A 13,111-nucleotide genomic window follows, 5' to 3' on the forward strand; every position below is an offset into this window, starting at 1 on the left:
CTATAACATTAGTTCTGATATCATGGTGAGTAAGCATTTGAACAATAAGCAGTCTTGTGGAAAAATCCATGTACATAGTTTGCTTTACCTCATTTGTCCTAAATTACAGACTGCAAAAATATGATTTAGATCATATAACTGGGTAACAAACAGTTCAGTCTATATTTGCCTCTTGTTTATTTAGTAAGTCCTTGAGAAACTCAGATACACACAGGTTGATTTGAGATACAAAAAAATTGTGCATGGTGTTTATCTCTCACCTTGGAAAGAAAGGTTCACAATGTAAATTCTCACATAATTTATTTAGATTAAAAATATTGGATGGTGTACAATATCCTGAATGTGTTACACAGACTGCAAACAAAGTGTTGCAGAGCACAGCAGCAACTGCTCTGCTACCAAACACTAGAAAGGTGGAAGGCCATCTAGCTTTCTAAGCAGATACTGTGGCAATTACTAATTATCAGAAATAATACACATTTTTAAAAGCTCATATGCAAATACATGTCACCAGCCTAAACACTGCATGAGATGAGTATTGCTCCTGCTTTCACTGAATGAGAAACAGCTCCCAAATACTTCAAGAGAAGAAGGGTTATGATGACAACTCAAAAGCTGCAGGGTTTGTTTTTTGGGTTTTTTTTTTTTTTTTTTTTTTTTTTTTTTTTCTCCTGAGAATAGTTAGAATTTGGCTGATAAACTCCTCCCAGTTCAGGTAGTCCAAAAGGTATCTGTGTGCTTCAGTGCAATCACACTTAGCTTTCATCCTTTCTTTTCTGAAACTCAGTGATTAAATATTTTGAATGTGTTTGTTAAAGTGCAAATAAAGCAATAGAAACAATCGTGACATCATGGAGGAGTGAGAGACTCATCAGTGGTTTTTTTTAGGACCCCAGAATGAAGACATGCCTGGCAGACTTCCTGTGATATCCATCCACCATCATAAACAGAAAATATTACCATGTCCCACCCCAAACAATAAATACTTAGTTATGTTATGAAATGCAGTTTAGAGCTGAAGGCAAAGCTTTACAACATAAATCTCACTCAAACGGTGGTAAAGTACATGTTTTTAAATCCTATTAAGGCAAAAGTATTTCCAATCCATAAAAAGGTCATGCTAGTCTATTGTTTAACCAAATGTGACTACTGTACAGTGATGATACCACTGCAAAACCACTTAGAGAAGCACATATCCTTGCAGGTCAAAGCTAAATCGAGTCCTAAGGGATACTGAAGAGTGATGTTCCCTTACATGAATGGTCATCTCCCGCAGTGGGGCAGAACCATCTGTGGTAACAGCCACTCCTAAGGATTTACTTTAGGGTGGGTCATAAATGTCAAGCTGAACACATCCCCTTCCAGAAGTAAGTACTTCCATTAACTATCTTGCTGAAAGACTTTGATTTTGGAAAAAACACAGGGAAGTGCATGAGAGAAGCCATCAGGCCCCCAAAAAGCTCAGGATAATTTCCACCGTAGTTAATGACAAACTCCTCCATGAATCTCATTCTGTGGGAGCAGGAGCAGTCCTACCACATCTTGCTTTCCTGCTAATGTTCAATGCATGACAACATCCTTTACTGTCTTGTGGTCTCTATTTTAGCTTCCCTTCTTTCTCCTAATCTTTGCAAGAGCCTCAGTGTATTATCTCCAGTACTCTCTTTGAGCAAGGAGTCCTCTTGGGACTGGTTCTGAGTATTTGCCACACTTCATTAATACAGGATTTTTCAAGGAAAAATAAAACCCCTTCTAACTGAGGGTTAGGTGTTATGCTCACCTCAGCAGCAGCATCAGGCTGGCTGAGGAAAATATGCATCAAGGCATTTGTATAAAGGACCCTTAAGCATAAAACAAATCACAGCTTCTTATTTAAATAACACAGTACCATGCAAAATTCACAAATTAAGAGCTTCTAAGGAGTGTCTTCAAATAAAAAAATGCAAACCTTTTCGTAAAAATCCACCGGTGCTATTGTATAACTCTTTACTTCAGCTGTTTAAGCCATGCAAAAGGTTTAATCAAAGTGTCCCTTTAACAAATACAGCATTTGAAGGGAAAACAAAAAGTAAAACAAAAGTGCCAGATCAAATGCCTAGACAAAAAAAAAAAAAAACAAACCACAACACACAAGTTTTGATATTTGTCACTGAATCTATCTAGCATGGTATTTACCCATCTGAGCAGAGGTATGCAGGGGTCTAAACACCACACCCATGTTGCCCTTCCCCAGGAGACTTAGTCCTTGCTGTGGGAAGGAGAGCTCTTCTCTGCAATTTGACATTGTCCCTTTCAGCTCCCTAATCATGCTGAACCGTGATGCTGTCACTGTGGTGGGGCACAACTAAGGACAGTTATCAGCTGTTTTACTAGACTTGACAGGCAGCGACTGTTGTGATGCTGCAACAGGTATGTGATGGGGAGGGAGCGTGTCTGGCGGGAGGGCTCATGTGTCGGGAGTGGGGCTGTCACTAGGTCACTCAAGGAATACCTGTCTTGCACCTGTGTCTGCCACATGTGCCTGAGGGCTGCACGGGAGAGATCCTGGCCCAACTGCAAATGCATGGAGTCATGAATCTCATGCTCAACACAGAGAGCTTGTGCCACACTCTAACAGAGTTTAAGACAAGAAAAGTGTCAAACTAGGAGAATGAGTTTGGCAGAACATGCTGGGACTATACAGTGCTGCAAGTTGGGACAGTAGAATAGCCTTTGGATCACAGTGCACAGATTTGAGTGTAGCAGTGGTTTATTATCTCATTGGAAACATCTAATTCCCTGTAATAAAGATTGCATACAGAGTACGTCAAAGAGCAGACAAGGCTATTACAGCCCACAGTCAGGACTAATGCTTTTTTTCCCCCTCTTACTACTAAATAGGCAGGAGTAGCTTTTCAATTTCAAAATAAAATCTATACAGTTACAGTAATAATACCATGCTCCTGACTGCTCTGCAGCTGCATATTGTAAAACTCAAAGCCACTGATCACAAACAAAAGCAGTAACTCAGTAACAGCTTTACAGAAACGTAAATGGGTGTAACATGGGTGATTATGTCTGTGAAAATACTTCTATAAGGGAAAGACTGATTACTGAACAATTTTATGTCCCTTTCCCCTTAAAAAACCCTGCAAGTGCTTGCATCTTTTCTTAACAACAGATTAAAGAAACTTTTGCCAGAGGTGTAATCAAGACTATATGAACACTGGAACAAGCACAGATCCTGTTCAAATAGTTAGGCATCAGTTACAACAAAAAGCCAGAAGCAGACATTTTTTTTAACATCTGTTATAAAAAAAATACTTCCCAATCAGTGTTTCAATACAGTTAAAAGTTAAAAACCCTCTACATTACTAATAAATTAAAAACCCCATATCTCCAACCATCTTGTAAGAAAGTAGGTAAGTAATTTAAACTTTTAGTTTACATAAATTAGCACAGAAATGTGTCTTTGAACAAGTGCACTGAAAACAGATATGCCTTCTTTTCTTCTGATATCTCTTATATGAGTTATTAAGTAACAGGAAAGCCTTTATATTCTTTGCATGACCTTGAGAGTCTGCTAACACTAAAAGGTCAATAGTCAAACCCCAGGAGAATGTTTCACCAGATAGACAATGACAAGTGGGAGCAAGAAGTACAGTCAAATGCTTTGCAGCCTTATTACAGTAGACTTTAACATTCAATTTCAGCACATTTACTCTCAGGAAGGGATGAAGGTAATATATTTTTACTGCAAATCATGATGAAATTCGATGGGTTGATAGAATTTTTTTTTAAACCTATTAAAGTATAATATTTTTCAGAGGTAGTTTTCAAGGTAGCTGCACACAATAGTGGTGTACATAAGTGGAAGCAGTGCTCCTTTGCTTGACTGTGGATAAAACTCTTAGATACTGTTGGTGCTGTGTTGGACCCTGAAAGAGAATGCTTAATGGATAAGATGTTCTAATCGGAGCTGACAACAGCCGATTAAGTGTTAGAAGAACAATATGATAAAAAGGTCTTCATGTCTATAGGCATTTCCTCATATGTCTTAACTGTCAATCTGAATGCTAAACAACTCTATTTTTATCTCATTATTGACTGATTTATTAAAGGAGAATGCTTTCATCTCTTTTTTTGACTTTGGGGTTGCTCCAGAAAGAAGGAAAGGAAAGGAAAGTACTAGGAACAACTCTTAATCTGGAATAATAGATGGGGAATCCCAATTATAGCAAAGTCCTAATCTTCCAACTGAGCAGGTGTATGGTTTGGTGGCAACACTACCATGCAGCTGCCCACACCATACCTTTTAAGAAATGGCAGATGCTCAGTCTAGAGGAGATCTGTTTCTTTAATAGGTGGAAGGATATCTGTGGATGTGCTAGCAGGCCGCTCTCTGCTTTCAGTGCTTCTTGCTAGTCATACAGAAGACAACACCTCGCTGGATGGATCCCTTCCCTTCTTGTCCTCACCCCTGTCGAGATCAATGACATGAACTATGCCAGGCTTCAGGATCAGGTCATCGGTCTCTACGTGGCTCCTGTTATCGTCGACCTCAATGTACTTCCCTTTGGACGGCTGGGTAGCCTTACTGAAGACGTCTTTAAAACGGCGCTTGAGTTCAACGTCTGGGCAATAGACGTACTCATAAAGAGCACCAGCAAGGACTGCTCCTATTATTGGTCCCACCCAATATACCTGCAAAAAGAGGTGGAAAAAAGACAGGCATTAAACTCTGGAGCAAATAAAGAAGCCAGTGTCTCAGAGAAAAGCATGTCACTACAAACTTCGCTCAGAAGTCTGTGCAAAATACCCTGACCCAGTTGTCGAAATGAACTCTTTGGAAATGCATGGTCACATAGTTCCCTGGCTTTTATGAACAGGGATGAAATTCACCATCATACCAGTTTATAAGGCAGAGAAGTGTAACTACCATAGGTTTCACAGATGGTGATCCGGAGCTCAGCAATTAAGTGACTGCTGTAAAATCACATATGAAGTTGGTCAAAAGGCAGTCTCTTAGGCAATTAATTACATTAGTCCTAGGTCTGTTTACTTTTTTTTTCCTCCGCTTCCTCCCAGTCTCTCTCACATATATTCACCCCCTTCAGGAAGGCTTCCTAGTCGCCTTGAATCCAGTCACCTCAATGGCCTCTCATCCATGGGTGCAGCTCTACCCTAAAAACTGTTCTCATGCCAGAGTTTAGAGAATCACCAGGTACTGGACCCCATGGAGCAGAGGAGAAGAGGGACCTATGTTGACATGTCAGTGAGGTACAGTTACTACTTCCCTGATGCCTCAAAAGGATTTCAGTCTACATGTCTGGTTACCAATGTTCTGGGGCAGACTGGCTGAGTAGAAATGAAGTTATGGACACCTCCCATGGACAGACACACAGGCATCCTCTCTGGCTGCCCCCTACCTTCTCCTGTTAATAGGAAGTAGTTTTCCCCCCTCTTTATGGGAGATTTAACTATTTTTTTTAAAACTTTGTCCAAAAAGACAAAAGTACAGGTTCTTCATGATCCTTATTTGGATTTCTTGAGACAAAAAAGGCCATGGATCCTGGTGGAATCATGTATGACTTTTCAAATACAGCTCTGTAGTCACGTACAACATATTGTTGCTCCAGCACAGCTTTGACTTTAAACTAGCTGAGGTAAGATGATTGAGAAGCAGGACCACATCTTCAAAAAGAAATAGTTTTGTCAGTTTTATTGATCCATCTCTTTCCAAGAGGCCTCCTCTAAATTTTCATCACTCATTGCCAGCTGTAGACAACATATATGGTCTGTTTGCAAGATGACACACAAAATAAACACCACTGTAGAAAACTGGTTTTCTTTCTGCATTTTCGCCCAAGGTGACAACAAACTTCTATGGAAACAAAACCTTTCCTATTGTATACACGAACAGTTTACTTCAGTATTTCAAACTCACATTTCCAAAATAATCCAAATTTGGCTTCTGATCCCACAGAATCCAACAGGCAGTAAGCCACCTGATTATCTAATTTGAATAAGCAAATAGAACCAGCATACACAACTTTGTAGGGTATCTATCTATGTCAGCATGCAGCAGTCCTGTAACATTAGTAGGTGCAGAAGCCCACAGGCTCCTGTCAATGGCACACCAATGTCACTGCTCTGGAGGAGATAAAAAGGCCGTCTTTCCAAGTGACCAGGACAGTAGCTAAGCTTCTCCTGCAAGTTTCTCCATGGTACACTGATTTATTGTTTATAGCTTTAGTTATGAATTATAGGCTTCCTTAGAGTATGGATAATCCATCCTGTAAAAAACAACAGCAGCTTTTCGTATGAACAAGCCATTCACTGGTAACTGGGAAAATTTGCCTAAATTTCCCCCTCTTGGGAAGAAAGTTACACATGGTATCATGTTTCCAGAATCAGAGGCTTAGGGCCTGAAGACAGTGCTATTTCTGTTATTAGCTGCAGTGGGAGCAATGTGGGCTTCATAATTTAAAAATCAAGAAAATCCTTCTATGCACTGTAATATGCAGCTCCTACAGTTAGCATTGAAAGTGTCCGTAGAAGTGCTTTCCCTGTCTATAATTAGGTGAGGCTGAGCTGCAATCCATCGCTCCCTTATAAAATGTGAATTGGCTTTTAAGAAGTTTAACAGTGGGATGCTATAGAAAAATGACTGCATCATTCACAATCTGTTTATCCAATTGTTTCCTGTGCAAATACTCCTGGTGAAGCTGACACTTTCAAACTGTAACAGGTAACATCTGGTCTGGTCTGCAAAGACCAGACTGCAACCCCTTCATCTCACACTGCGGGCGTTTGCTGAGGCAGGTTCTCCCCCAGGAACCAGACCACAGAGGGTCCCTGCTCTCATTTCATATGGTTGCCCCAGTTTGCTGCAGAAACAGGTGGAACGTGAAGCCGACAGAATTACTTCCATAACTTCTCACCGGCATGACCAGGGGGTTTACAATGTGCCTCAGAGGATTTTTCCCTCTAGCAGTACAATTCTTTCAGTCTCGCTGGATTGCTCTTTTTGTTTTGAACTTTTTATATGATTTCCTTTTTACCCCACCTACTACCTCCACAAAAGGGCCCCTGAATAGCAAGACTATTACAATGCGCTGCGTATTTGACCACAGTCCTAGGTGGGGAGCATAATTATACCTAAGCTGGTGGCAGGTCAGCACCTGTCTTCCTCAGTGATGGTCTCTACAGCACATACTGGGATAGGTAACTAAAACCAAATGATGTATGAAAAATCCTTATAGCTCTGTGTAGATATGGTGAAGAAAGCATGAAAACAGTTACCCATTGGTTTTCCCATCTCCCCATGATGACAGCAGGTCCAAATGATCGAGCAGGGTTCATACTGGCACCAGTGTAATTGATCTAAAGCAGAGACAAAACATTACCTGTTATTAAAGTCTTGAAGATACTCAATTTCTGCTAGCCCTTGTACTATGGGGACACCCTGGTTTTGCATGGCTTCTGATCTTGAGTGCAAGTATTGTCACTCTCCTGAGTCTTATCACAAAATTAACAAAGTCATCACATAAACAAGCAGAAAACATCTCATGCAACACCCTACACAAGGGGACCCTCCTGCTACTCCAAAGGGTTTTGGCATGGGTCTGTAAAGAACATAGCAGCTATATAACTATAGCTGCTATAAAGACCACAGAAGTCTCCATTTACTTCTGAAGTAGTCATAAAGGGATGAGGGGTCTATTTTTTAAAGAGAAGCCGTTAACTTACTGCAAATAAATGTCCAATTGCAACAGAAAATCCAATTGCTAAAGCTACTGAACCAGTGACATCACTTCGTTTTGAATCACAGCTGGCAAAAATAGTAAAAACCAGCTGGAATGTAATTATCAACTCCACCAGGAGTCCATGGCCAGCAGAAAGATCCCCATGTACCTGGAAGAAGGAAAAAAAAACACCGGAGATGAAACAAAGGTGATGTTGTAAATCAGAAAGCCACCACATACATTAATTCTACTTCAATGAAAGGTACTTCTAAATGGTACACAGTGAAAGGCAACAGTGAAGTTTAGAGGTACAGGTTCCCTCTGACTTCTCTCCCTTATTTTTTCATTAGTTTTTATTTTTTAATTTTGAGAGCCATGGAAAATTACTGCTGGACTGAGAACAGAAGGCTTAATAGTAGCATCCAACAAGAACTTCAAAGTTAGACTGCAGAAGTATAGTTTATTTTTACACAGGGATTTGCAAATGCTGCACTTCCCCTTCACCATTTTTTTTCTTGGGAGCACTGTAATTTACTATTCAATTATAAATTCATTAATTAGCCCTGACTTAATTAATTTAAATTTCAATTAAAAATTAAGCAGTGTGCGGCTCAAGTGCATTTTTAATAAGTCCTGCAACAGGGCTAACTGATGGCATTCCTTATTAGTTTAGAACAAAGCTGAAATCTAAGCCACAATCTATTTCAAAAGTATGTCATTTTAAATTGATGTTTTTTCAATCCCCATCATAATGGCATAGAATTAATTTCTCCCTCCCCAGCCCATATAAAAATGGCATTTCATGCATATATTATTTAAATTCTGTATGTAAATTAACTTTACCTGCTGTCATCAGATTTGGGAAAGTTCTAGGAAAGAGAACTTCTATAAAAAGAACAGCTGCATAAACCCATCCTAAGGAGAGCTTTAAGTCTTGTCTAGGTGTTGTAAATAAACAAGCAAACTCTTAAAATCTCTACTTGAGCTCTCTTTATTCTGCATGGCACTGATCATATTTTCTTAGGCTCTAAGCTAGCCTAGTTCAAGAGCTGGAAGAGAAATGATTACCGCAGTGACTCCCAGGCCTCCCACCACGCTTGGTGGTGTGACGAGGTAAAGGATGCCTGCACCCACGATGGCTCCCAGGCACTGGGCAAGAATGTAGAAGACGGACTTGGCGAGGCTGATCTTCCTCGTGCAGACCATTGCCACGGTCACAGCAGGGTTAATGTGGCCTCCGCTGATGTGTCCAAAGCACTGCACCATGGTTGCAATGCTGAGTCCAAAGCAGAGGGAGATAAGGACCATGTCTACTGGCAGGGGCTTCTCTGATCCACCCCAGTTGATTGTGGAGCCAAGGCTGAGGAGGACAAAAATGAACATGGCCAAAAACTCTGCCGAAACGGCTTTCCAGAAGGGCTGAGTCCAGACTCCTTTAAACGCCACCATGATGCTCTCACACTTACACAGACGTCCACACTTACTGAAAAGGAAAACAAAGCTTCGTCAGAAGTCACCAAATAAGCCTTATGCTCTCCTGTTGGAGGTTGCTATCCAGCAGTCTTTGGAAAGAAGGTGGCAATGCTGAGTATCCCTGGGCTGGGACAACAACAAATACAAACTGTCAGAGCAGACTGCCCTTAAAACATGACCAGTGTTAGTCTGCAGGACAGACGGTGATTAATTGCCCCCTGCAATGTCTGTCTGTATGGCTTCAGGTCACAAAAAGCAACCTCTATTTTCTTTTAAATAAGTGAGTATGAAGATGAGTGTATTCTTCTACACTAGCTAACCTCTGCTTGATTTAGAGTCTGTAAAGCCCTACCACTTCCAGTGGCCCGTTGACCACCATGCTCATTAAATCAGCGGGTATCCTTTTTCTCTAAGTAAATCTGTACTTTTCACAAAGCAGGTATGATAGTTCGATAAAAGCAGTATTTTAGTCAAACCCTAATGGTTTTCGTAACAGTGTAGTGTTGGGAGGTTGCCCTGGGAGCTATAAGAGAAAGTCTATTTGAACACTCACACAAAGTATTTCAATTTATATTTATGCAAAGAGCAGTTTCTTCACTGTGGACATGGGGTAAAAATTTAATTCAAGCAGGAGAAAAGATGCAATCCTAAATTCTGACCTTTAAATCAATCATGCAATCAATAAAGTGCTTTCTTTTGAGCTAAGGGTGCCAAGTAAGCTGTGGAATAGAGAAATATTTTCTGTATGTGTGGTGTGTAAAACTCTGTGTGGCAAAGAAAGAAGTGTCTTGATTTTTCCACTCTGTCTGGAGATGGTATTTATTAGTCTACACTGCCTTCTTGATGAGCTACAATTTTGCTAGATGTTCAGATACCTATGAAAGTGGGTCACCAAAGAAAAAGTTATTTGTGGTATTAATAAATTAGGAGAATAAGCCAAAAGGGAAGCATTTTAATGAGTTTCTAAGGAATGCTAACAAGATTCTTCTCTAAAAACAAAAGCAAAAAATCTCCAACCCCTCCAAAAAGCAGAAAACAAAAGAAAGAATATTCAGCTGCTACATTTGGGAACAGAATTTCAAGTGGAAGATGGATGAATTTATGCTCAGTTATCTAAGGTATCTGAGCTACAATGCATATTTAATACCACTTACATCAGAAAGAAGCATAAAAGGCATGTCTGGCCTTTTCAAGTTCTTGCAAGAGGAATGGCCCATGAATTTCTTAACAGTTGCAGAGGGTTAGGGAAAGGCAATTTAATCCTGCGACTGGAGCAAATAATTTGTTTCCCTGTCTCATTTCTTATGCTAATTTACTGTGTATTTTGGATAGGTCATTTAACTCTTATCTCAGTCCTCTAGACTCTCAGATGAGAACAAGAATTACATTATCTGCTGCAAATGGCTGTTGTAAAGTGCATACGAAGTGATCTGGGGGGCTTGAGCCTGCAATTCTGCTAGAGACGAACCGAAGCCAGAACCTCAAAAGAGAAAAGAAGTAATTGCCAAAATCTCCTGATTTTGGGTCACACCCGAGACAAACTGAAAGCTGGTTTTGTAAGATCTCGTATTAACCGTCAGTTAATGACCAACTCTCTGGACTAGACTTCTTGTTCAAAATGGCTCCAAAATCATTGCCTCCCCCAGTGCTGAAGCTCACAAGTATTTGGTTGTCCTTACCTTTGAACCCTGTGCCCAGATTCTCACTGAAACCTAAAGGCCTCTGACACCCTTACTACTTCCTCACTAATAATTTATTTTAGTGGCCCAAGTAAGACACAGGTGCTTTATCCATACTGAGAAAAGCTCATTTTGCTAGAGTATGTCCCAGGTGAGCATTTCCTATAGGGCTGAAGCATATCCTGAAACCTATGGAAAAGAAACCTGGATGGACAGACAAGGGAGGCATCACTCATCCACCCTTTCACCCCCAGTTCAGCTGGGACTTCCCTGAGCTTTCGCTTGCCAAGCAAAATGCAGGTGCTGGTGTCATATTCCAGGCTTCTGCAAAACTTCCAATCACCAAGTGGGGAATGCAGATTTTTGGAGCATAGGAAAGAGGAGTACGGTGACTCCTGACTTCTTTGTCCAAGTGTGGCTGACCATATCTTTCTGTATGCGGAGAATAACGAGATCTACAAATTAACTACATTCCTTCATTGTGTAGAAGTGGGCAAAAAAAGGGTGTTTGTCTTGGGTATTAAAACCATGCGGCTAGCTTCCTTCTAGCTGTGGGACGTCTGGGAAGAACGCATTAGGAGTGAGTGTGTGTGCACGTGCATGCACGTGTGCAAGAGAGAGACAGGGAGGATCTGGGAGATCGCACCTTCTACTGAACTGCGGATGGGCCTGTCTAGAAGGAGGCTACCACTTATAAAGGGTGGATCTCATACTGCTGCTTCAGCTGAGATCATGTCCAATCAATTCAGCCGGTATTATTTGCAACCCTGAAAATGCAAAAATGCTGCATGCAAGCCAAAAGCATAACTCAAACACAGAAGCTTGCTCATCGACCTACAGAAAGTTTCTGTTCTTCTAAACCAGCATGCTACATGAAAAAAAAAAATCAAAACAGTAGAACTACACTGTCAGTCATACTTCGATAGTTAACGATCCAAACATCTATTTTTAATGAACACATGTTTTTCTGAAGCAGTCTGGTTTTGTATGATTTCAACACTCAGCAAAATGCCCAGCTGTCATGGCCAAATTTTTCTTTCAAACTGCACACCTTTCTTCCCCACAGCAAAAAAACCCCCTACAAATGTTAATGAACAAATGTTGACGAAAGCTTAATACTGTGTTTGAGCCCTGTGTCCAGGTTTTCACTTATCTAAATCCAAGGGCTATCAGCAACTTAGAAACCAACACCATCTCCAACACCTACTATTTTCTCATCATGCAGTTAATTTAAAGGCTTGAGATGAGATGGAGTGATGGCTATGCAAAGGTCTGAAACCAAAATGGGACTTTCCAGCAGCTAAGATTTGCCATCAAAGTTGCAAAACAATTTTTTGGAGTAGCTGTTCATGGTTGCCTTAGACAAATACAACGTACAACAGAAAAAAACCAAAAAGATTAATTTTATGTGTGGTCACACCTGAAATTCTCCGATCTGGACGACAAGATTACACAGCAGACTGTGTCTAACAGGACGCCAGGTGGGTTTTTACAGGTCATATTACCATCAGGCACGATTATGGATGGCTTCAAAGCCGTAACGATATAAATAATAACAAAGGCTTCAGTACACAAGTCAAACGGTATTTTAAAGATCCTTCCTCTTCTAACTAGTATCATTTCAGGGAGCAGAGCAACCAGCCTGGACGTGGGCTCGCAGCCAGCCGCTCCACACGACACCACTGTCGCACCGCAGTTTTGGGCGTGCGGCGGCTATTTACAGCGGCATCTCCGCAGCGCACTCACGCAGGTCCCGACCTGCGCTGGCACGGCCGGCGGCAGCTCAAATGGACATGAGGCACCCGCCTGCCAACTTGGGGGGACGAGGGGGGGCAGGCTACTGTCGCAAAACAAAGGCGCTATCGCAGGGCTTGCTTAGAACCATTTCGCCGCGTTTTCCAAGCCGATGTTGAATGGGCGGCTGCTGTGGGTACCAACAGGAGGTGGGAGGGGGACGCCCGGGAGCGCAGTACCGCAGCTTTTTGACTGTGCGGGAGCTGGGCTTTTCTCGTCCCGAGAGCGCAAGTGGCGAATAAAACAAAGTTTTAGGGTGCGGGAATGCAGGGGGGGGGGTTGCAACGCTGTGGCCCCGCCGGCCCCTTCGCACCTCCAGCGCTAAAACCCGAGGACGACCGAAAGGCTCCGGCAGCGCCTTCGGAGCCCGGCGCGCCGGGAGCCACCTCTCGGTGCGAGACGCCGGGGAAAGGCAGCGCGCAGCCCCCCGCAGCCCCC

At 41.7% G+C, this 13,111-nt stretch overlaps 1 protein-coding gene across 2 annotated transcripts in view; it reads right to left on the reverse strand.

The window, feature by feature from the left end:
- Window positions 1-886: 886 nt before the first annotated feature.
- Window positions 887-13,111, reverse strand: part of AQP4 (aquaporin 4) — a 13,539-nt gene continuing 1,314 nt past the window's right edge. For both annotated transcript variants that reach the window (XM_026842614.1, XM_026842613.1), the window contains exons 2-5: window positions 8,796-9,210; window positions 7,732-7,896; window positions 7,285-7,365; window positions 887-4,683 (exon numbers count right to left, since the gene is read on the reverse strand). In XM_026842614.1, the coding sequence (XP_026698415.1) occupies window positions 4,405-4,683; window positions 7,285-7,365; window positions 7,732-7,896; window positions 8,796-9,176 (906 nt within the window). In that variant the 5' untranslated portion in view covers window positions 9,177-9,210 and the 3' untranslated portion in view covers window positions 887-4,404. The remainder of the gene's footprint in view (window positions 4,684-7,284; window positions 7,366-7,731; window positions 7,897-8,795; window positions 9,211-13,111) is intronic.

This window comes from Athene cunicularia (genome assembly GCF_003259725.1).
Source record: "Athene cunicularia isolate RWA chromosome 2 unlocalized genomic scaffold, athCun1 chr2_part1, whole genome shotgun sequence".
In the NCBI taxonomy this organism is placed as follows: Eukaryota; Metazoa; Chordata; class Aves; order Strigiformes; family Strigidae; genus Athene; species Athene cunicularia.